Here is a 25,113-nt window from a genome sequence, read left to right as displayed (position 1 = left end):
ATGACGCTTGCACCTCCCTGCCTCAAAGCACCGTCAGTGTCTCATTGGAAAACTTTCACGTGGACGACAAAGTAAAACAGGGAATATCTTCATAACTGCCAGGGTGGACTTTTTAATACGTTTGAGGGAATTTACACACCCTGTTGGAACACGCACACCCCGATAGTGCTGTGGTTCCGACTGCATAATGGTCCTCAGCAATCGGTGAGGGAGTGAGTGTGAGGGTAGCAAATAAATACAGATTCCAGTGACTTCAGAGCTCCTTCAGTGCTCTCCCCACCTCTCTCTCTCTCTCTCTCCCTTCCTCCCTCCCCATCCCCTCTCTCTCCCTCCCTTCCTCCCTCCTCTCCCTCCCCATCCCCACCTCTCTCTCCCTCCCACTGTCCCCCCCCCCCCCCCAAGGTCGACAAGCGCAGCGTCCGTGGCGAACCACGCCGAACCCACCCCTCACTGCCATCCCCACCCATCTCTCTACCCTACGGCCCCGTTGCCATGGCAGCAGCGGCGGCGCCCCCCCCCAGAGTCCGGCTCAGAGCAGGTCGGGGAGGATGAGGCCCGGGGGTTTGGGCTCCACACAGTTGATCCAGAAGTTGGCGCAGCTGGCGTGGTACTGGTGGCCGCCGTAGAGCAGCTTGAAGTTGTCCGTCTCCGAGTTGAAGGCCTGGTTATGGAAGGGGAGAGACAGAGGGGGGTGTTGAGGTGCTTTCGACGGTTAAAGGGAGACAAACAAAGCGCTGAAGCACTTGGGAGGAAGAGATGAGTGTGCGGTGCGTCTGTGAGACAGTGGAGCGGGGTGCTTGAGGGGAGTCCGCAGGCCACGGAGAGAGAGAGAGAGAGATCTAGGGTCCTTGCGCTGTCGTCGACGGTGGGATTCATACCAGCGTGATGCCTGCCACCTTGTTTACAACCGTTCTGAATTGATTTGGGTTCACCGTAGTATTTGAATGCGTCCCTGCGTGCCGTTTGTACCTACGTGGTACACGGTTATTCCAAGGTAATGAAATGTATGAGGCCAATCCTAACAAGACTTCCTGGTACAAAGCAACAACTCGTGTTGAACTGTATCTGAAGAATCTTACAGCCAGTACAATGTCTTCTGGGTTTATTGTGGTGGAATAAATTGGATCCCTCCGATTTAAAAATATACACCGAAAACGCAATACAAACGTCAGAGATCTGACCCGGCTAGCATTTCCCACGGGCCTATTACTGGGGGTTTTGATTCCCGATCAAACGGAGGTGAAGCCCAGTGTGTGTGTGAGTCTTACTTTCCTTTGGTGAAACACCAGAGATTAAGCTATAGCAAGAAAAGTGAGTCATGTGTAGGATGAATCACCAGATCTCCCCCGCGAGAACACACACACACACACACACACACACACACACACACACACACACACACACACACACACACACACACGCTAGAGAGCGAGCGGGTAGCGGCAATCAAAGTGTGTGCAGAGATGGACAACGTGTCTGGAAGCCATCTATCATTCATCTAAACAAAATGGCGGCCTTCAACCACGATGCGCCCCAGGTTAATGGCTCTCCCAGGAAGAGACGGATTAGTAACAAAATCACCCTTGCCCCAGCCACTGGGGGTTCACTCATTCTTAACAAACACAACGGGCTCCTCTCCTAACTCTTAAGTGAGTAGGGGGGTAAGATGCCGAATAAGACGCTTAAATCCTAACGCTCTTCAATGACATGTATCTCGTTTCACTGCCATGCCGCCTCATGGTTCAATGCGTCTGCTAAATGGCCTCATAGTTATCCCCGGCTATCACGGCCCTAGCTACTCTCGCTCTCCTGCTCATGGCCCCGGGCCTCCGTGAGTTCCATGGCGTTCCCTGTGAGGAACGCCAGAGCATCAGCATGTAGCAGACAGCCGAGCCCGGGGGCCAATCAGCACTCCGCGTGGCAGGCGGCTCTACGTGGCCTTTTCAACGGGAGCGTCGTGGAACGTGAATGAGAATGTCTTCCATCCACTGCTGAGGGCAGACTGGATTTAGCAAAGGTCAGCATGACTTATTCACCGCGACCTTTGCGCTGGGAACCGAAGGCAAGGGCCCACCGCTTGGAAACCCAAATCCTTCCCGCTGAGGCACTATTAAAATGTACAAAAAAACTATGCAGGCGGAACGAAAAATCATTCTTTGAGTTTCTTTTTGCAAAATTATTCTATAGGAGAAAGGAAAAATTGCATAGTTACCCTCAACTTGCTTTCTTTGGCCTTTGCCTGTAAGCAACACAAGTCGTGTGAGCATTAGCTTTTCAACCCACACATTGTTTGTGTGAGCTTGTCAAAAACACAGTTCAAACACCGCCCAGGAACCCCCCCTTCAAGGGCCCAAACACCCGGGAGAAGCTGCTCTGCTGCCCCCATCTCCCGGCCCTCTTTAGACGCTCGACTCAGATGGCCAGACGTCTGCCACGTCTGGACATCTGGACTGGGCTGGGCTCGGAGAGGTCAGTGAGGATCCAACATCTAGACATCAATACAGCCAACCCCCCGAAACAGAACCCCACGGTATTCATGCACCCTGGGACGACACAATAAATACCAGAGGAGAAGACGGTGCTTTGGTTGAACTCGACTTGATTGAGTTAGTGTCCGCAAGACCAGAAAAGCAAGCGTGTGAAAGCAGCAGGAGACGCAGAGATGGACAACCTCACAGCGAGACCTTTTCCCTCATACATCACACCGCTATTCAGGGTGTGAGGTCAGAGGTCTTACCTGTTGCCCATCTCTGTGTCCTCTAATACTAAAGGACGGTTCCCGGTGAGATGCTTAAAAGCCCAGAACTCTTCAGCACAGCCAGTAGATCAGAGCTCAAAGTGGATGAGATGCTGTCAGAGATCCCAGTCAAGTATGTTCCATTCAAAATAACCAATGGAAGATGGCCGCTTTGAGAAATCTGTCTGTTTTGGTTACATGCTATATTCACTGCACCCTGCCTCTGAGCCAATCCAAAGAGTTGAAGACAATATGTGAACAAGGCCATCGAAGGATCAGTCACGCCTCCTGTTCATGTTACATTTGCATATTTCCTCTCCAGCGTGTGTTTCGTCCATCATAGCTTAAGTCCCCACAGTGTTGCTGCATCACAGGACAATGTTGTTTTTTTTTATACGCTGAAGGACAAGGATGCCATTGATGCCATCTGCTGCAGCCAGACCCTTCCTCTCATCCCCTCGTCTTCACCGCAGACCGCTGCTCCCCATTGGCTGCTGAGCCTCGTTAGAGACGGGGCACCGCCCACAAAACAGTAATTAAAAGACGGGTTATTAATCTCCTGCCAGAGGAACAGGGAAAAATGTATCGTTTTTAATATCTCTGGTTCGAACTGTGGACGAGCCGGTGGGGGTTGTGGATAGGAGAGAGAGAGAGAGAGAGAGAGAGAGAGAGAGAGAGAGAGAGAGAGAGAGAGAGAGAGAGAGAGAGAGAGAGAGAGAGAGAGAGAGAGAGAATGAGAACGAGCAAGAGAGAAAAATAACGATTGCTGATCTATCCTCTCCTGTTCTACATTGTGGTGTCTGACTGTGAAACGTCTGCTGTAAGGCTGGTACATACTATCGGGCCATATTCCTCTCCCTCTCTCACCCCCATCTGGCCAGAGGCTGGGAGGCAAGAGGAGAGAGAGAGCGAGAGAGAGACCAGTAAGGACAGTTAAAGTGGTCTTCTTCTGGTACTGGGGACCATGATGGACTTGGGGGATTCATTCACAGGATAACACCACCACCACCATCACCACCCCGAAAAAAAAAGAGCCCCCAGCCACCGGAGGAAGGAGAGCAAGAGAGAGAGAGAGAGAGAGATGGAGAGCCCTACCCAGAGGTCACTCTGGTGTACCGGGGTAAGTGAGAGTGAGCAGGGACACAGGAAGATGTGCTGATTTCTTTTTGTTAGTAGGAAGTGAGGAAGGGACCGATTCCCCCGTCACCAGAAGTACCCTACCCAGAATGCAACAGCTGCCTGCCCCCCCCCCCCCCCCGAGGTGCGAAAGCGACAAGTCTTCTCTCCTCTCTCTGCACACACACTCACCTTTAATTAGCTTTAATCTTTTTTTTTTCTTTTTTTTTTATACATGTTACGAGCCCGTTAGAGCGGTTGCCATGCCGACGGCGGCGGTTTCATCAGCCCTCCCGAGGGGAGCGGCTGGCGGTGCTCTAGACCCCCACCCACCGCACTGTCAGAGCTGAGAGAAGGGAAGGCTGTCGCTGCGGACCCCGTGGCGGGCCCGCCCTCAGTGCCCCCCCAACCGCGACCCTCTCCCAATGCAAGGGGCAGACGATGGAGATAGAAACACGGATTGATTTGGGGGACGGTAACGTCTCTCGGGGGTCCTACTCGTTTGAACAGGCGCCCGATTGTGCCTTCTTCTTTGTTCTGAAAAACGGTCCAGACGTCACATGGTTAAAACGCGTTCATGACAAAAGGTGTGTGTGTGTGTGTGTGTGTGTGTGTGTGTGTGTGTGTGTGTGTGTGTCTGAGTGACAGACAGCATGTCCGTGTGTGTTCAGTGTGTGCATGTTGTGTGAGTAACCGAGACAGCGTTTGTGTGTGAGTATGTGTGCGTGTAGAGTGTAGTGTATGTTGTGCCTGTGAGTGAGTGAGAGACGGACAGTGTGTGTGTGTGTGTGTGGATCGCGTGTGTGTGTGTGTGTACCAACCTTGCTCCGAGAGTCCACGTTCAGCAGACACACTCCGCACGCTATCTCTTTGGCGTTCTTGGTGCCGTGCCTGAGGATGCAGCAGGAGAAGTCTAGAGAGCTCTCCTCAGGCTACACACACACACACACACACACACACACACACACACACACACACACACACACACACACACACACACACACACACACACACACGCACACACACACACACACACACACACGCAGACACAAAAAGATTAATATCAAAATAAGAGCCCCCTACAGCCTCTGATTAACACCTCTGTATCATTGGTTTCTTCGTTCTCTTTTGGTCGAGCCTGTAATGTTTTCCTCCGAGACGTCCATGTAATTATCTCCCCCCTCACTACCTCTCTCCCCCGCTCTGTCTCCGCTCCTTCCCTCCCTCCCAGTTCCTTCCTCCCCCAAGAGGACCTTGTGTGACTGATGTTGAATTCTCCAGTAGGTGGCTCCGGGGACAGACAGTGCATATGATTCGGCCAGGGGAATGCAATGAGCCGTCTGATCTGGGCCGCCAATAGTTGAATCCATGCTTGGCTCAGAGTACAGATTTAGAGTCAAAGAAGCTGTGGCTTTGACTTCCCTGTATCGACCGTTCTTCAACACGATCCCATTCATCTTTATGCCATTAACAAAACATTGTATTTGTGTTGTTGCTGTGCTTTTGTTCTAATCATTAGTAACACTCTGTACTGTGTGTTGACCTAACTAGACCTCCTTCAAAGCTGTCGTTTTATAGGTCAATCCGTGGTTTTAATAAAGGGTATAGTAAAAACGTGTGTGTCAACGTGCGTGTGTGTCAACGTGTGTGTGTCAGCGTGTGTGTGTCAACGTGTGTGTCAACGAGCGTGTGTCAACGGGCGTGTTTTGGTGTCAACGTGCGTGTGTCAACGTTCGTGTGTGCAACAGTGTGTGTATGTGTCAATGTGTGTGTGTCAACGTTTGTTTGTCAACCTGCGTGTGTGTGTCAACGTTTGTGTGTTTGTAACTGTGTGCGTGTGTGTCAACCTGTGCTTGTGTGTCAACATGTGTGTGTCAACGTGTGCGTCAACGTATGTGTGTGTGTAACTGTGTGTGTCTTTCAACCTGCGTGTGTGTGTGTCAACCTTGGTGTGTGTGTGTCAATGTGTGCGTGTCAACGTGTGTGTGTGTGTCAACATGTGTGTGTCAACATATGTGTGTGTGTGTCAACGTGTGTGTGTGTGTGTGTGTGTGTGTCAACGTGCATGCGTAAAGAGGCTCTTACCACCAGGTTGGCCAGCGACATGAAGCCCACCAGGTTGTTCCACACGCGGCTGACGTCCTTCAGCAGCTGCTGCAGCTTCTCGCAGCACACGGCCGTGGCCTTGATGCCAAGCTCCACCCGCCTGGTCACACGGTACACCTCCACCACGCCTGGGAGGAGGAAACAAACGCACCCCGACCCGTGAGTCACTATATATATTCACGGGAAGATGTTGTCAGGGACGCGTGGATAATCACTCGCGAACGCACACACACACACCGACAGACAAACACACACACACACACACACCTACAGACAGGCACGCACGCAAGGCCAAACACAAGCACGCACGGGCAAACACACACACGCACGCACACAGACACACACACACATCACACCAAAAATAGAATCACATTGTGTGTTCCTGCTCTTTCCCCGTGACTTCTTGACTCAGGTTGCTCATTAAAACCCAACCGGACTGACGGGGGCAGGGAGCTGTCAGGCCGAGCCCAGATGAGTCACCGCACACAGCAGTCAACCCCAGCCATCAACAGCCCTGCTCCCCACAACCGTCCACGCTGCGGCCTGTCATCGCCAGGCTGTACCCCTAACCCCTGGGCTGTCGGGGGGGCTTTCTCTGCTCGTTGTCTACGGCTTTATTGAGGTAAAGCAATACGTTTCCTGAACTCAGTGTACGGGTGCATTCTGCCGGCAGGTGAAATAACCAGGCTCTTCTTTTTGTCCAGTTCAAATGTTTGATCAGGCATTGGGTGACTGCGACCCATTGCAGTCGTGCTCAATGATCTAGGTGAAGACGGTTGGCCAGCCGGAATGGCTCCTCATCTCAAGAAGATAACTGATGCGAATGGGCATGTTTATGTAACAGTGTATGACGATGTGTGCGTAAATGTGTGTGTGTGTGTGTGCGTAAGTGCGTGTTTGTAAGTGTGTGTGCGTGTGTGTGCGCGTGTATGTGTGTGTGTGTGTGTAAATGTGTTTGTGTGTGTGCGCGTAAATGTGTGTGTGTGTGTGCGTAAATGTGTGTGTGTGTGTGTGTGCGTGAAATGTGTGTGTGTGTGTGTGTGTGTGTGTGTGTGTGTGTTTGTGTGTGTGCGCGCGTGTGCGTGCGTGTGTGTGCTAGTGCTGCCCACGACTCACCCATGAGGTACTCCATGCCCTGGGCGGACTGGATGACCTCCGTGCACACGGAGGAGCTGCTGATGCCGTTCAGTGTGTTGTTGGCTTTGGTGATGACCTTTGGAGGAACACACAGGGCGTTAGGCTACTGTGGTCACCTGTTCAATGCTGCACGGGTGGAACCCAGAAACACCGATTCAGACACCGTTAGGAATGCTGTGCTAATGTTGTAGCCTGGTTCATGCTACCTTCATAGAATTCCGAAACTCTTCTACAAGGAACCATTATAAATGCCATGTTAATGTTGTAGCCTGGTTAACGTTACAGTCATGGAATCCAGAAACACAGATTCAAGACACCACTAGAGAAGCTTTGCTATCGTTGTAGCCTGGTTAATGCGGAATTCTGAAATAATGATTCAAAACAACGTTATCGACTCTATGCTAATGTTGTAGCACGGTTAACGCTACAGTCATGGAATCCAGAAGCACAGGTACAAGACACCATTACAAATGCCATGCTAATGCAAATCTGGGATTCAATGGCTGTAGGCTTAACCAGGCTATGGCTAATGGATTCGAACAACAGGGCGAAAAAAGGAACGACCTGAGAAACGTTTCCTACTTTGATTCTAAACGCGGGGCGACTGCACATAAAAACCTCTTCAACCAAACAATCAGTCGGAAGAAAGAAGGACAGGAGTAGAGACACACCTCCAGGGCGCTCTCCAGACACCGCTGCCACTCGTACGCATACCGCTCGCTCTCCTGCAAGCACAAAGCGGCCATAAGTAAAGAATTAAGCATAATCATATAGCATTAGCATAGGGGTTAATGGATCAGGTGAGAGTTGACCTAGCCCCTACCCTAACCCTATTGAAGAATGTACACATGAATACCTTAGTTAACATGAACACCATTCATTAACATGAAAGCCATTAGTAAATGACAACTATACCATTAGTTAACTGTAAGTTAACGTTATCTAATGCTTATTACTGCATTAACTAGTGTTAATTCACAGTTAATCAAGGTAGCCTTATGGTTAAGTACACCAAATTAAGAAGTAGCTATAAAGTGTCGAAAGCTATGAAATGCCGAGATGTAAAATGCCGCTCGCCCCTCTGGTTCTCTGCGGGGAGTGGGGTCTCACCTCCACCTCGCCGGTCAGGTCCTTGTACTTGTCTCTGATGACGGGCAGGGCGGGCTTCTCGCTCAGGGTGCTGGAGCGGTCCCTGAAGGGCAGCTCCGGGGCAGGGGACGGGGGGCAACGGCCGATCTCCTTCTCCCCCAGGCTGTGGCTGCGCTTGTGGGACCCTGGGGACCGGGGGGGACACCGCCAGCAGGGGGGGTGGGGGGTGGTAGGTAGAAAACGCATGGATAAAGAATAATAGGGTTTAGAAACGCACACATAGACGCACACGGGCGCCTACAGACACAAATACACACACAGAATTACACACACACACACACAAAAAGATCCTGGGATTTCTATTTTTTCACACACACACACACACACACACACACACACTTGCCACGGTGTAGAAGATGCTATTATCTGGTGACTAGTCTGAGAGCGATCATGTGTCCGCCGTATCTCGCCCACCCCCCCATCGCCACCCCCAAACATTGTGTCGTGGCTAATTCCTCCCGGACAGCCGTGGCATAAACAAAGACCTCATTTGCGGCAAACAATAATTAGGTACAAAACAGTGGCACGGCATGAATAATTCATGACGACACACACACACACACACACACACACACACACGCACACACATCCTGGCAGCGCACCTCACACCCACACACAGAGAGACGCACACACAGAGACTTAAGATAGACTATTCCGGTGGGGCCAGCCGTGTGGGCCAATGCGTGCGTGTGTTGGGCGAGGACAGGTAATCTGCATTGCGCACGAGGCTCCCCAAACCATAACATCTCTAATTCACCGTCCCTCTCATAGCCGCTCTAATGAGATTAGCATCCCGATGGGCCACGGGAATGAGCATCAGCCTCTCATTCGCACAAATTACATCTAGCCCAGGGAGAGGAGATAGAGAGAGAGAGAGAGAGCGTGAGAGCAGGGGTTTTATTACATTTAGAGAAAATCCTGATAAATTACTAGTGAAAAACAACCCTGGCAACGGCAGTTAGGAAATGAACAGCCATGAAGTGGATACGGTTAATTCTGCTTTTGTGGAACTGCACCCTTGCTGATACCTCTCAGCAGCGGAGGGGACCGCAGGCCCAACAGTGACATCTGTTGACCGACAAGGGAACTGCACGGCTGAAGGAACGGTTACCTATTTGGCTAAGTAAGTAGCATCACTGGTCGTTTTCAAAGGGGCACATAACAGATAAACAAACACTATGTTAGACGGCGTATAATGGAGGAGAGGGACTCACCTTGGACACACAGGTCAAAGGTCGCCAACTCGTTCTTGATCATCTCCTCGCTGGACTTGACCTTGGTCTGAGAGCTGGCCTTGAGAAAGTCGGACTTGCCAAACTTGGGCTTATCTCCTTGGAAGGCCCCAAACTCATCGGAGGCCTCGCCTTGGGGCTCCTCGGGGCCAACGTCCACGCCCGCTGTGGATTTATCGGACACCGTACTGGCAAAGTCTCCAAAGTCATCGTCGTGGTCGCCGCTCGGCTCGGGGAAGGCCTCAAACTTCCCCTCAGAAGAGGAGGTGTCGTCCTTGGGGGGGAAGGTGGAGGCGGCGGCGGTGGTGGTGGTGGCGGTGGTCAGGTTGGGGGCGAGGTTCTCCGTGCTCCCGAACGTCAGCCCACTCCCGTAGGGGGGCGGGGCCAGAGCGGACCCGTCGAAGCCCGGGCCCTTCCTGGCCTCGACGGACACGCCCTCCTCTCTGTCTGACCAATCATAGCTGGCTACACTGCCGGTGGAAGTGCCGAAAGGGTCAAATTTCATGTCGTCGCCTTCTGCAATGACAACACAAACACACCAGTGGTACCGTGGAACGGAAGGGCAAGAATGCTGACTGATTAGCCAATAAGAAGGCAGTGAATGAATCAATTACTGTTTGGATCTTATTACGGCTGTTTTCATTGGCATAGGCTTCCAATGGGGAAGAAGATGGAGATGTTGTATAAATATGCATTTTTAAAAGAGCTCTACTACCATTTGTGCTGCGTCAATACTTTTCAATATAAAGCTTGTGTTCTTCTGTCTAATTCGTATTTCATTCATATTGTAAATCAATTCGTTCTCCATTTTCATACATTTTGTAAAACAACTGAATAGGTTTGAAACTCCTAAAAGGACGGCCGTTCTACACGATGGGTGTCATGTCTGAATAGGTTTGGGATAGAACTGTATTATCATCAGCTGCATAGTTCAAATAACAGTGTCAACAACGCCTTTGTGTTTCTTCAACTGCATTGTTGTGGTGTGGGATACAATCAGATTGGGTGTTCAAATAATTATTTGTCACTGTTGGTGCTCGGTTGCCATCCTGTTGTCCCCACAATGACTCATAAGACAACAGGTGTGTGCAAACACACATACACACAAACAAACAAAGAGCGAGAGAGAGATAGCGAGAGAGCGAGCCAGAGCGAGAGATAGACAGTGAGAGAGGATGAGAATGCTAGTGTCACATTCACAATGATATTAACATGCTGGAACCGATACGCCCCACCTGTCCTAGCGCTTGACAAACTCCTCAGACACAAAAAAGCAATTTGTGAAATTGACAAGGTTCTAAATCTGAAAAGCCATGTGTATGAGATTATCATTCTGCCTCAGAATAAAGAAAGAAACGGAAAAATAGAATAGAAAGAAATAGACGGTACGCATTCCAGCAATACCAATGGTAATATTTATTACGACAACATGAGTCAAGAGAGAAAGATCACAAAATACTGTGAAAGAGGTCTATTGTTCACAAGAGGCTTGTAAAACTAACACTTGCAAAATTAGATTTCAGTCATTTTTTTCATCCCGAATACAAGGGCATGCAAAGTTAGGAATCAAAGAAGAAAAACAAACAGAGAAGAAAACATAAAAGGAGAAACCAAGAGAATCCCAAGAAGATAGCATAAGCAGAAACCAGAATGAGAAGGCACATTCACAGACTAAAAAAAAATCAGTTAGGCCTGGGGGATATATCACACACTAGTACGCATCACTACCAGGGCGTAAAGCAACAGGTTGGAGATTTACATACAGAACACTTGAAAAGCCAGGATAAAAACTTTTTCAAAGAACAGGCTGGGAGGCAGGATGCATTATTACTATTAATAACCCTTTGAGGTCCTGAGCAGCCTTCTGCCTTGTGCCGGGCTGACCTGGGGCGCGTTCCATTAATAAAATGGTGGCCACTGGGCACAAGGCCATTAGCCACCTCACTGTGTAAGCTCCGCAAAAAAGTACTTGCTTTGCCAGAGGTGGAAGGGGGGGGGAGCAGGCAGCACAGAAATAAAGTGCCAGGCTTAAAATACGATGCTTACGTAAAACTTTCGTATCGTATAGTGGGTGTGACTATGTCATTTTTGGTAATACATTCGTTGGGCGATATATTTGGTGGGAGGTTGAAGGGGTAAACACGGTGAGGTGCCTTGCTCAAGCACACAAAGGGTCATGGTAAACTCTAGACTCTCCTGACCTCTATGGCGACAGCGTGATAATAAACTCTCTCGCTACTGCACTGGTTTTTATTATAGTAGCCCAGCACAGACACTGTTGCTATCTCCAAAAGGAAACATTATTATGATTATAATTATTAATAGCACACAAATACAACCACGTCCCAAACTCGCTAGCTCCACCCCCTGGCCAGCGTCGGGCCTCTTGATAGATAGGCTCCATTTCATTCACACGGTTCAAATCAAAAAAAAGGGTCAGGGAATCTGACTACATCTGAAAATAAGAGCTCATATTCCTGTAATAAAAATACACTATTAAATCTATGTATACATTTTTTTTCCCTTTTTGATAAAAACAACTTGCAAATACTGTTGCTCATAAAACGGTATCCCTATAATACGTTTCCTGTCAATTTCACAAATTGAAAAGTCAGGCACACAGCAGCAGAAAGCAAGGCAGGACAGGGTAACACTACAGACGGATCGTTTTCTCCAAACGGCACCCGGACCCATGATTCGTCATGCTGGAACGTCACAGATGAAAACACAAATCAAGATTCCTTCTTTTTGTGCTATGGATTCTGGAAAAGGATCTCAAGGGAGAGGAAAAAAAGGAAAAAGAAGGTACGGTCTCTTTAAGGGCGGCCCACTGGGCCAGGAACGTAGTAGTGCAAGCAGGGTGAGGCGTTTGAACGCTGGGGCTCTTTGGGGCCCCGGGGAGGGCTGGGTCCTAGAGCACTCTAAGCCTAAGTGATGGAAGGGGACTGGTGGTTATGAGGCGGATTAATGTTGAGTGATGACAGTACTGTAGCTTTAAGACCGTTGCTGCTATAGGGGGACCTTGGTCTTTGTTTAAATACTCTTGTTACAATACTCTTTGTGGATCAAGGGTTAACAATTTGAAATCTGCATTATCTTTACACTCTGGGCATACCCGAGCCAATTTTCTTATAAACCTTTAAATAATTTATCTTCATTTAATTAATGCCTGTTTTGTTTGCAATTCCATTGCACCCAAGGTGATATAAAACCACAGGGATATTTATATTATAACCTGTATATGTGTGTGTGTGTATTGTGTATGTGTATCAACCTGTCTATACACACACACACAAACAACCCCCCACACACACAACCTTATTCATCCAACAAGAAACCAACAAATCCCTTATTAGAGTGAAATGAGGGATGTTTTCTGTGGAGGAGCCAATGGGAAGGCGGCTTATTCAAGTAGTCAGAGCTTAGCAACCTATGGTGCTTATGGAACAAAAAGCATGCGTGCAAAACATGCTCCTTCAGCTGAACGGATGGCCTGAGATGAAGAAGAGAGACACGACATGAGGGACGAGATGATGGATGAATACAAAATGAACGCCAAGGAGAACGGGAGAGTGAGCATGGTGGATGTACAAAAACACCAAGTACAAATTACGGAAGAAAATAAATAAATGAATAAATAAATAAATACATTGTTGAATCGAAGCGTATTGCTTGGAAAATAATGAGTTTGGCATGGGCCGGGGCCTTCACCCCCTGACTGCTACGGCAACATGCAGGTTGTGCACACGAGACGACTGAACCGCTGACGGGAAATTAAAACCAAACTCTAAACACAAATCTACCGGCTAGAGAGCACTCTACGGCTTTATTAAAAGCAAGACCCGACCGGCTGTTGTCAAATGCTTTCAAAACACTCCTCTGAAACACTGAATATTTCCCTAAATATGTCCCCCGGCGCCACAACGTAAGCTTCATACACCTCATTAAAACGCTTTGATTGCGTCTGCTGCAATAAGTGCAGCAGACCCGATAACAACCCCTCAGCCTCCTGAATCAGCTCTTCCGACACAACCACAACAACAACAACAACAACGCTGTGTTTACATAAATTAGCATAACAGCCCTGCTTAACACTACCTCACGGCGGCACACCGCCGCACCTACTCAGTCATTCGTATTTACCTTCGTCTGAAACGATCAAAACACCGAGTGGGATTAATATAATACTGCAATGTTACACCTAGACACGTCTGAATGTCAGCGTCCGGCCCTGGAGGGAGAACGATAAGGCGGGGGTGAGGGGGGGTGTTCGACACGCTGACCTGGCCGAGAACCACGGACGAGACGACTGCACTGGGACGTCATGGCAACACACAAAAGCAGTTAGGTTGAGCTACATGGCGGTGTGAGGGGGAGGGAGCACAAAGACAAACAGAGGAGGAAGTGGTGCCACAGGGAGGGTGACGGATATGTGGGTGCAAGCATGGCAAAGGGAGGCATGCGGGAACACATCGATGGATCAATGAGCGCACGTGTGGCGATGATGGGCCTGGAACTACAGTATGGGGACGGGGTTAATGCGGTGTGTGTGCGACGTGACGATGAACCCTAACACACCGTGCTATGGCAGCGGTGGGCGTCTTTAGCGTGTATGACAACACCTCAGTCCCTCGCCGGATCCCTCGCCCCCGGGACCTCTGATCGAGCCGGTGCGACAGAGAGGGGAGACCGGCGAGCGGTAGTGACGGCTTTATGTGTGCGTGCGTGCGTGCGTGCGTGTAACCGTGGTACCAAGGGAGTGTGGGTGGTGCTAGTGGTGGTGTTGGTGGTGTTGGTGGGGGGGCCTTCACCAGAGCAGGCGCACCAGTTCCTCACCTGCGGCGGGGGGCTGGTGGGCGGCCAGGCCGGGCAGGTCCAGCGAGCTGTCCGACATCACGTGCTTGAGGTCGCCGCCCATGTCCGACAGCTTCATGTCCAGCTGCACCGACAGCGCGTCCTCCGAGTCCTCCCGGCCCCCGCTGCTGCCGCCCAGCGACGGCAGGTCCAGCGACTTGACCGACGCGCAGTCCTCCTTCGTCTGCTTGAAGGCCGCCATCTTGTCGGCGCCCAGGCTCCGCTCCGCCGCGCCCAGCGCCGTGCAGAACTTGGACGACTGGAAGTCGGCGAAGTCGTCGGCGGCGGTGTCGCCGGCGCGCAGCCCGCAGAACGCGTCCCTGCCGTCGTCGTAGGCGTGGCCGCCCTCCAGCGACAGCTGCTTGAACACGTCGTAGCGGTCCAGGCCCTGCGGGGGGCACTGCTGCGCCGCCGCCGCCGCCGCCGCCTCCGCGCTTCGCTGCTCCCCGCCGCCGTCCCCGCCCTTAGGCCCCGCCCCCGAGCTGCCGAACGCCATGAAGTCGGCAAAGTCGTCCTGAGAGGCGGGCGGCCCCCGGCCCAGGAGGGCGGCGGGGCCCGGGGCCGCGTCGGAGGAGGAGGAGGAGGAGGAGCCGGCGGTGGGCATGGCAGAGGAGGCGGCGGAGGAGGAAGTGGCGAACAGGGCGAAGTCGCCAAAGTCATCGGCCCCCCCGCCGGAGGGGGGCTTGGCCCCGCCCCCGAGGAGCCCCAGGGAGGGGGGCAGGGACACGGCGGGGAAGGGGCAGGGCTCGGCCTCGGGGGCCGGGCCCGAGGGGCCGAGGGGGGAGAAGAGGTCCAGGTCGGCCATGTGGAGGGCCTTGGTGGGCTGAGAGAGAGGGGGCTGTTGGGGCGCTGGTGGTTGTGGGGGGAGTTGCTGCAGAGGGTGGGCGGTGGGGAAAGAGAGGGGGAAGGGGGGCTGGAAGGTCTTGGCCTGGTCCGGAGGGTCTAGGGGTGAAACGCTGTCGGCCGTTTTGAAGTCTGTGAAGCCGTCGTCAGCGCTGACAGACTTGAAATCGGCGAAGCCGTCCCCTGCGGGCGGAGCACATCGGTGGGGAAGGCAAACGTTAGGACAGGGACATTCAGCGGGGCGGTGAGGTCATCGCGTTGACACACAGTGACCCCGGTTGCCTTAGCAACAGATTGTTTGCTTTCACAATCCTACGTGATGAGACAACAGCGGATTAGCAAGTCAACGCTGGACGGACTTTGCTGTCCCCCACCCCCCAAGGAAATACACACAAACACTCCACAAAACACAGCAAGTCGTCCCCGTAGACAGAGTCCCATCATGCAGTGGACTCCACACAGGGACAGGAAGTAATGAGGCCGTGTGTCAGCAGAACACTGCAAATCCGCTCCGCAGGGAAGGGCCCGTTGTGAATGTATCAGTGGCAGCATAGTGCTAATCACCCGCCTTTCATGGACATAGTAACATTTCATAAAGAACAATAGTGCTGGATTGCTGTGCAGCCACACTTGTGATAAATACGAAATTCTGGACAACTTGAATTGAAATGCAAAAATCGGACAATTCCAACGTCCCCTATTTTTTTTTGCAGGAAGAATTACCCAATTAGACCAATCTGTTTGCCTAAGATTGCGTTCACATCTTTTACATTCCCGGGAAGCACTTAAAATCACATTAACATCCCATCAGCATAACATTATAAACGTGATGGATCTACGGCCAACGATGGCCACGGAGAAAAGCCTGGATTGTGTGGCGCTTCAGTGGGCGACGAGTTGGTGTGGGGCTCGTATCGATATCTATGTCCACAGCTGTGTCTTTGTGCGGGGTTGGGTGGGGGTGGGGGGGGGGTGGCAGAAGAGGAAAACAAATGGGCTCATTACGGAGATGGAGCCTGGCAACGGAGGAGAGAAGGTCAGATGAGCACCCAGTGAGCAGGCCGCAGGACTTACGGCTGCTGCAGGAGCCGTGCCCCAGCGACACCCATCTAGTGAGGACAGAGGGTGCAGGACACACACCTGGATCAATACCCTGTGTGTTCCCCGCGGCGCGCACAACACACCGACTACAGCTCTACGTCTCCCCCCCTCTTCCTTCTTTCAGTGTGTTTTTTTCGGTTTTAGTGGCGCTAGTAATCATCCATATAAATCCTGAGAATAGTCGAGGAGAATTCAACAGACGCGAATGTGGCTGGAGTTGTTATTTACGGGGTTGGGTTTTGTATGTGTTGTTGTTATGCTTCTGCCCTTCAGCCATTGGTTGCACACAGGGACCATCTCAGAGCCCACTATTTCTTGGTTCAGCCACGACGCAACGGGGATTCAGCCAAGCAACCAAAAAGAGAATTATGGATTGTATATCGTTGTGTTTGTGTCGTTCTAGTGATTAACAGATGTTTGTGTGTTTGTGTTTGTTAAGAAAGGGTGTGTGTTTGAGGTTGGTAAGAAAGGTGTGTGTGTGTGTGTGTGTGTGTGTGTGTGTGTGTGTGTGTGTGTGTGTGTGTGTGTGTGTGTGTGTGTGTGTGTGTGTCCTTACCAGCTGTTTTCTTGTCAGCTGGCTGCTCCAGCTGTCTGAAGACACTGTACTTGTCACCTGTATCTGGGAAAAAGATGAAGAAATTATAATAACAATAACATCAACAAGAGCATTCATTATGGTTGCCTCATGCTTTGTTTTCTTTGACGTAACACAACATAAATGACATCAGTTGAAAATAAAAAGGATTCAAAAGTGATGTGGGAATAATGACAACAAAGGGGCCATCTTGCTCTACCTCAACAGACAAGTTTAACATCGAACAGCTAACTTAATATTAAACTGAGCCATTTGTATGGGCTGAGTTTGGGGGGGGGGGGGGGGGGGGGTTGATCAGATGGTACCTGAGGCAGGGGGCGGGGCCTCCACGGGCTGCTCCACAGAGAGCTGTTTGAAGACCGCGTACTTGTCCGAGGACGATGAGGAGGAGGTGCCTGATACTGGAGTCAGCATGGGAGGTGCACTGAGGAGGAGACAACACACAGGTGAGGAGGAGAAGGAGGAGGTTCCTCAGACTGGAGTCAGCATGGGAGGAGGTGCACTGAGGAAACACTGGTAAGGAGGAGAAAGAGGACTCATTTCGGTATAATCCCGTTTAAGCCTGTCTGAGAATACAGACAGCGTGTGTCTGGTTGGCTGGAAGAAGGTATTTGTAATTGCTAATTCAGCCCAGACAGTGAGCGACTGAAGTAGGGTTCAAAGTGGTCTTAAAATGGACTCATCATTGGGAGTGGGTAGAAAAACTGGGAGCCCTTTAGATTAAATAAACTTCATCGGTCACAAGTGCTGTTTTGAGAACCAACATTGTCATGTTTTTAAATCCTATTTGAATCGAGATTTTAAATTAAAATGTTGTAAGTTTGGGCCCCTTAATAACAACAGAAAACTCAATAACTCACTAACCGGCTGTGCAGCTTTGAGGGTCTACTAGTGTAGCCCGGCTGGCGGGGTGAGAGTGGGAGGGGCTGAGGATGAGTGGGAGGGGTTTAGAATGAGTGGGAGGGGTTAAGGGTAAGTGGGAGGGGTTAAGGAGTGTCAATAGTACGTTTCTTGTGAACAAAGAGAGGGGTACGGGCCGGCCAGCGTTTTTCAGGTGTAGAACAATTCAGTTATAGGACAGGCTTTTATTGATAACATTATTGTAACAACCCTCAAATTAAACCAAACAGAAGGCTGTTGATGAAACCTCATTATCAGGCATCATCTTCCTGAGCATTGGGCAGGAGGGAATACCGTTGGACTCCGATGTACATAAAAAGGATATTGCTTCTGCTCCTTGAAAACACAGCCTCATAAGAAATGCAGCGGCAGCAGCCAACAGCCTGGCCGTACACCTGTTAGGCGGACATTTTACTGCTCTTATTTAATTAATCTCCCTGCGGAGGAGGCAGCCAAACTATTAGAAAGGCGTCCTGTCTGAGGATCACACTGCGTAGGAGGCTGCAGGGGAGAAGATATTACAAACAGCAGCCCCCCGCCCAGGAAGATCACCCAGCTTCAAGCACCACACAAAACTGGGTTCAGAGAACAACATTTTAGTAAACATGAAATTGAAATTCCTCTCCAGCTATTTACTGTAACAGGATTTTGTGTCGTTCTGATTGTCTTTTGAGCTTTTATTTTAATATATATAATAAACTGTCATATTTAATGCCAGGATGGTGGATAGAAAAAACCCATCTAGGGACAGGAATTGTAAATGAGCTCGAGCTAAAAGCACTATGATACACTTGTATAATGATTCTCTTATATAATGTGTGTACAGTATGTGTCTGCATTCATCCCTATACAAATAAACCATACTAACTAACTAACTCACTATCTAACCAACATGGGAATCAAAGCTCACGGCCCCCCCCTCCAGACGAGGCACTGCGTCTGATGAACCCGTCCGCTAACCCTCCGTCCCCACAGCGTGGACTTCTCCGTCTCTCCTTTTTAATTAGCCGCTGATCCCTGGACTTGGGAAACGCAGTCGCGAGTTCACGACATGCCGCCTAATAGAATGGGCGTGGTGTTATATCAGGAGGGAGCTGGTGAATGTCAGCGGGCCGTGTGATGTGCGACACTGGGCTGCAGCCGTGCAACCTTTAGTCTCTCCCAGAGATAACCGGCGATCCGTTTCCCCCCCCCCCCCCCCCATTGCTGAGGACAGGACGGACTCGAAAACGTCCCGTACAAAGATAAACAAATCTGCTGCCCGCAAGGATTGAATTCCTAAGTAGGTGACCAATGGTACGCAGGGAGGGGAGGAAGGGGAGGGGTCACTTAAGCCGCAACACGGCCAATCACAACACTGGAGGATTGAAACGCTTCCAGGCCGGGCAGACGATAGAGACACTGATCGCATTCAGATGGAACCGGGGATAAACCAACCACCTGAGAAGTGCTATTAGGGGTAAAAGAGAGTGGTTGGAAAACGAGGAGGACACTTTCAAAGGCTTGCTAATGGTTGTCTAACTTCGTGGCTCCTTATCAAGCTCTCTGAGGAGCTGTAGCCGAGACAGTTGGGCAGGTGGCCTGGCAGGAGTGGTTGTCGGTTGGATCAAGCTGGCCAATGAAAACGTGTTGAAGTACCTTTGAGCAAGACACCCTAAAGCACTAACTGTTGGGACGATACGGTAGTTACCATCGGTGTGTATAAAGATGTTTTATTCAGTATTATGGCATAGGAGTCCGATTGGGTGGATTTCTTGCTTGTGGGGCATGGAGCACAGTGCTTTGGGTCCAGGAAACAGGCAGCATCCGGTTACCTGTTCTGGTGCTGAGTTGCACCTGGGGCTGGGAAACTGGAGCCTGACTCCCCCTTGAAGTCAGCGAAGGACGTGTCGCCACCTCCTGGCTTGGGCGCCTCTTGGAAGTCCTGGAAGTCATCGTCGTCTGTCTTGGCCGCCTGCTGGAAAAAAATGGAGATCAATGCCCTCAATTATTTTGATTTTTCAATTTATTTCTGGATCAAGACGCTAAAACAGTAATCCATAGGATGACATGTAAAAAGTAAAATACTTATTTCCAGCATGGTCCTTAACACACTGACCAATGAGGGGCGAGAGGGGAGATGGGAGTTGCCGTGGCGATGGTGATGGATTGATGCGTTACCTGTACAGGTGGGAAGCTGGCCAGGAAACCGGGGTTGGGCAGGGCCTGAGCCGGGGCCGCTGACGTCATGCCCATGACCTGTGGAGGAGGGGTGGGCATCGCCATGGAGACCGGGGGCGGAGCCATCATTGGCTGCTGGTGCTGGGGCATGCCGGGCGCCATGGCGATGGCCAGGGCGGGGAGGTTGGGTACCGGAGGAGAGGCGAACTGACTCAGGATCTCCACGTTCATCGCTGGGAGGCCACTCTGGAACCCAGACGAGTTGTTTGGTCACATTTACGCTCGGCTAGGGTTTGAATACGGTCATGTGCAAGGGAGAGCCATTGTGTGTAACATATCTATCCCCCTGCCTGGGGGTCTGTCGCCAGGCTGGAGAGAGGTACCAGACAACATCCGTCCCACTCAGAGCAGGGCCCACATCAAGTCACTGCCTGCAGGCTACTACCTCCAACCCCCCCCTCCCCCCTTACCTTCATCCCCATCCTCATCATCATCACACAGTCATAATTAATACGAACATTTTAACCTGTACTCCTCCCTACATCGCCACTCCCTGCGTCTAAATCATCATCCTCCGAGAACAGAACACGATTAGCTGTTCTGAAACCATTCACGTTCCTCCGTACATCTTTAAATATTCCCTGTTCTGTAAGTCATATTCATATCCCACCCTGCGTGGGGCAGCCCTGTTGGCGGGATCAGCGACACCAACGAGATATTAAATGTCAACCCTTCTACCGGGGGAAAGGAAGGCAAAAGAAAACAAAACTAAAGAAACTGGGAGCTGTGTGTGTGTGTCCTGTATGTATGTGCTGTATGTATGTATGTATGTATGTGCTGTATGTATGTATGTATGTGCTGTATGTATGTATGTGCTGTATGTATGTATGTGCTGTATGTATGTATGTGCTGTATGTATGTGCTGTATGTATGTATGTATGTATGTATGTATGTATGTATGTATGTATGTATGTATGTATGTATGTATGTATGTATGTATGTATGTATGTGCTGTATGTGCTGTATGTGCTGTATGTATGTATGTATGTGCTGTATGTGCTGTATGTATGTATGTATGTATGTATGTATGTGCTGTATGTGCTGTATGTGCTGTATGTATGTATGTATGTATGTATGTATGTATGTATGTATGTATGTATGTGTGATGTGTTTTTGTGTGAGCGTGCGTGTACCTGCGCGACGCCAATGAGCGCCAGCACCGAGTACAGCTCCTCCTTCGTCAGCATGCCCGGCGTGGTGCGGTTGGCGGCGGCCCAGATCTGCCCCAGCGCCTCCCGGGGCAGGCCCGAGGACATCAGGATGGGGTACAGCTTGTTGGTGTCCACCCCCGCCGGGGTCATGGTGAACTCTAGCACCTTCTTGAACAGCTCTGTGGGGGGACACACGCGGCACAGCACACCCATTAGCCGGGGGTGAAGTGTTGATTGGTTCCTCGGTCGGTGAGAGCGGGGGGGGGGGGGGGGGGGGTTGGGAAGTGTTGATTGGCTAGTGAGACAGGAAATGTGTTGAGGTTGGACGCATGGTGCATTTCAGGGCGCGTTTCAGTGGCCTGCCGTCATGGACGGTAGGCAACTCTACAAGGAAAAACTACGATTGTAACGGAAGGAATCATTTTTGAAGCTATATTTATAAATGATAAATCTAGTCATAAAGGAGAGATACATTTGTCAATATTAAAAAGGCCAATGATTAAGTATGTCATAGTACATGCTGTATTATCAAGTGTGCATCCATTGTAGAATCAACCTCTACTGAATGTAGGAGAGATGAGAAAGTGTGCGTTCTTTGAACTAAGCCCAAGTGTGTGCGTTATTTGAAATAAACCCAAGTGTGTATGGCATGCATGTGTGTGTGTCATGCATGGAGAGGAACAGTGCGGTGGCGTGGTGGCGTGTGTGTACCTGGGATCAGGCTGTCGTTGTACAGCCAACCTGGCACCACCGGCTGGATGTGTTCTTGTTGTGGATACCCACCCACACCAGCTGTCACGGCGCACACACACACACACACACACACACACACACACACACACACACAAAGAGTGAGCTTTCATAGTACAATACATCTTCCCTGGCAGTCGAATCCTGGTTTTTACTAGTCTCGACTAGAATAGCTTCCTACAACCGGCTGTCTGGAATGGGAATAGCATCCCAGTACTGATTCAAGCTCCGTCATCCTACTGGCTTAGACAGCTCAGGGCCAAAGCATGCACTGCTGCGTAACTGGGAGAAAGGAGAAGACATTGGAGAAATATGGGCAGTACAGATGAGGATGGCTGGTTGGACTACTTTTGCAGCACGTAGGACTTCAGCCTTTATGAATAAACCATACTGACGGGATGCCTATGTATTGTGCATCTAACACACTACCTGCGGGCCCCAGATGTTAGCTACCTTTTAAACGCACACTATTCCCTGGAGTCTGAAGTCTCTGGGTTAATGGGGTATCATTACAAATCCTGACAGCCTTTCAGACAATTACATGCATGTCCCTAGACAACAAATAAAACCAACACCAGAGGACACAAACAAACCAACACATAAACGACTCTGCTCCTCAGGGAACAGCGACGCAGCATGCAGAACCGGGCTTCCAGGTGGCCTTGGGGTCCTGATAGCGCTACGCTAATCGCACCCCAGCCTGGAGGTTAAACCCCCCCCCCCCACCAGACGGGCCCAGATTACAGCCTCATGGAGGGGACAACCCTCAGGGAGGGGACGCCACATTACAATGAAGAGAGTGAGACGGCAGCTTGATTTGAGTCAGTGAGGTACCCAGGCTGTCACCACGAGAGAGAACAAGAGAGAGAGCGCGCGAGAAAGTGAACGAGAGAGAACGAGAAAGAGAGAGAGAGCCAGAGCCAGAGAGAACGAGAGAGAGAGAACAAGCTGGAGAATGAGCTGGAGAACGAGAACGAGAGTGAGAGAGAACCCAGTATCACGATTGGCAGCAAAAAAGACAAAAGCACCAAAGCAGGACAAATCAGGCTGAGGAAAAGACAATCCGAGCCCAAGCAAATCAGCCCGCAGGGAGAGCGAGTTAGGCAGGAACGGAGAGCACCTCATGATCAGCCATGGTGCTCCACACATCGGCAAGCTAGAGCGAACGTCGGCCTTTAGCGTTGGGTCAACATGGCACCCGGTAACCATAGCGATGATGGAGCACCGCTCGTAAACAAAGTGAAGGACTGGGAGGACGGGTCAGTGATCAATCTGACAAGAGGCAGTTATTTACCGGAGTGAAGAGAGACGCAGGGAGAAGTAATGCATGGTCATCGTTGTTGTTGTTGTTATTGTTGTTGTTAGTGCGGGGCAATGGACTGGAAAAAGCAACAGGGTTGGAAGGAAAGCAGATTTGTTTGCCCTGTGGAGCCCTAAAGTTTAAATGATGTCAGTACCATGAATATATGATGAACCAAAACACTGAACAGCTCCCATACCTTATGCGGTGAGATTTTTTTTTTACAGACTTAAATTTCATTAACGGTCCTACAGTAAGTTAATTCAATTATTATACTTAACATATATTTCATACACATTCATAATTTAGAGGCTTTCTTTCAATATTTGGTTTCACGCGTTCTTATTGCTTATTATGATAATGAGATTCGAACCACGCCATGAATTATTCATGTGCGCTGCTCGGTTCCAATGTTTACAGTCGTCCAATCAGTCGTCCAATCAGAGGCAGAGGCTCGGCCAGTGGGTTATAAAGAGCACGCCCTGTTCAGATTCTGCAGCCTGCGTCAGCTAAATAAATACGAGGAAAATAATATGGAATTTGATACAGTACTTCATGTCGTAGTAGTAAAATAAAAAGTGTTCAGTGTGTCTACAACTGCAATGTTTGAACAAAAGAACTCGACGCCTAATATTATAATATATATTACAAATAAAATACATATTGAGAGTCTTTCACACATCGGTTCATCATATATTCCTGTAGCGACCCACGGCGTCTTTAGACCTCCATATCTTCCCAACCTCGACCACTTTACTAATAGAGCAGCGGAGCCAGAGAGCGGGCGAGCGAGCGAGGCCCCTAAGACTCTTCTCTCTCACCACTGTCCCTGCCCCCACGAGGGAAGGGGTTGGCCTGCGGCAAGGGGGCGGCGGCCACGGATGGCGCCGGCGGCGCCGGGGCCTCCGGCGGGCTGCTCTGTATGGTGAAGACGGAGCTCAAGTCCTCGGAGGCGGCGGCCCAGTCGCGGGCCGTGGCGCTGGGACGGAAGCGGGCCGAGACCTTGGCCCGCGGGGCCTTCCCCGCCGGGGCCCTGAAGCTAACCTGCGCCCGCTTGTCGGCGCTCATGTCACAGGAGGAGAAGAGCTTCTCTTCCAGGGACGGGCCTGGGTGGGGGGGAGCGGACCGGGAACACAACGTCACTCCAGAGACACCCACAGGTGGTTATAGCGGTGCGATACTGCACTCCTTTGTACTTTGCTGATGTGTGTTGGGTTCAGTATAACTGTCAGTTTGTTATGACTTCTATCGAGCTGAGTCTGGTACTGTGTTTACTTTCTCGGCGGCGGACAGTGAATAATGTATGATGTTTTCTTTCCAAGTATATTTCGGTATGTAAAGTCTGATCCAGGTGCACATTCTGCAGGTCCAGCAGTGTTGAGCTGCCATCTCAGAGCGGGAGGATATCTGAACATGTGATCAATTCAACATCTAGGTCACTGAACCCCTTGAAGGACGGGGGGGGTTGATGTTTATGTTAACAGTGATCCGTCCTTCGGTCAGGCCTATATTAAAGACCAGGGGTCCATCACAACACCAGAACCTATTCACCACATCAAGAGGTGGACTACGTACACGTGAATGAGCACAAATGTGCAAACACTCACAAAAGGAGAAAGACTGAGCTACCGAGAGTTTGAGGCGGAATCGGCCTCGTCTTACTCCGTCAACAAGACGCAAGGACGCAAACTTGACTTAATCACTCCAGGGCTCTAGCAGACTACTGGGATGTACTGGGTTACGCATCATCACGGGCCAGTTACTTCAATATTCCCAACCTGAACTGAATGTGCGCCTGATCTGATCCAGGCGCACATTCTGCAGGTCCAGCAGTGTTGAGCTGCCATCTCAGAGCGGGAGGATATCTGAACATGTGATCAATTCAACATCTAGGTCACTGAACCCCTTGAAGGACGGGGGGG

At 50.5% G+C, this 25,113-nt stretch overlaps 1 protein-coding gene across 10 annotated transcripts in view; it reads right to left on the bottom strand.

Annotated features, from left to right (window-relative positions):
• Positions 1-464: 464 nt before the first annotated feature.
• synrg (synergin, gamma) overlaps positions 465-25,113 on the bottom strand; it is a 35,646-nt gene continuing 10,997 nt past the window's right edge. For 2 of the 10 annotated variants that reach the window (XM_079732065.1, XM_079732067.1), the window contains 14 exons: positions 21,853-21,933; positions 21,124-21,320; positions 19,931-20,176; positions 19,585-19,727; positions 17,176-17,294; positions 16,832-16,894; positions 14,314-15,357; positions 9,460-9,993; positions 8,207-8,370; positions 7,768-7,821; positions 7,076-7,172; positions 5,939-6,087; positions 4,675-4,785; positions 3,385-4,390 (listed from right to left, as the gene is read on the bottom strand). In XM_079732065.1, coding sequence (XP_079588191.1) covers positions 4,103-4,390; positions 4,675-4,785; positions 5,939-6,087; positions 7,076-7,172; positions 7,768-7,821; positions 8,207-8,370; positions 9,460-9,993; positions 14,314-15,357; positions 16,832-16,894; positions 17,176-17,294; positions 19,585-19,727; positions 19,931-20,176; positions 21,124-21,320; positions 21,853-21,933 — 3,290 coding nt within the window. In that variant the 3' untranslated portion in view covers positions 3,385-4,102. Of the gene's footprint in view, positions 662-2,212; positions 2,240-3,384; positions 4,391-4,674; positions 4,786-5,938; positions 6,088-7,075; positions 7,173-7,767; positions 7,822-8,206; positions 8,371-9,459; positions 9,994-14,313; positions 15,358-16,831; positions 16,895-17,175; positions 17,295-19,584; positions 19,728-19,930; positions 20,177-21,123; positions 21,321-21,852; positions 21,934-24,012; positions 24,298-25,113 lie in introns of those variants that run through there. The other 8 variants (XM_079732062.1, XM_079732063.1, XM_079732068.1 and 5 more) reach the window with 8 other exon arrangements.

Source organism: Pollachius pollachius (genome assembly GCF_949987615.1).
Source record: "Pollachius pollachius genome assembly, chromosome: 3".
In the NCBI taxonomy this organism is placed as follows: Eukaryota; Metazoa; Chordata; class Actinopteri; order Gadiformes; family Gadidae; genus Pollachius; species Pollachius pollachius.
Note: the sequence above shows the minus strand (reverse complement) of the source record. Positions and strands in the feature narration are given on the sequence as shown.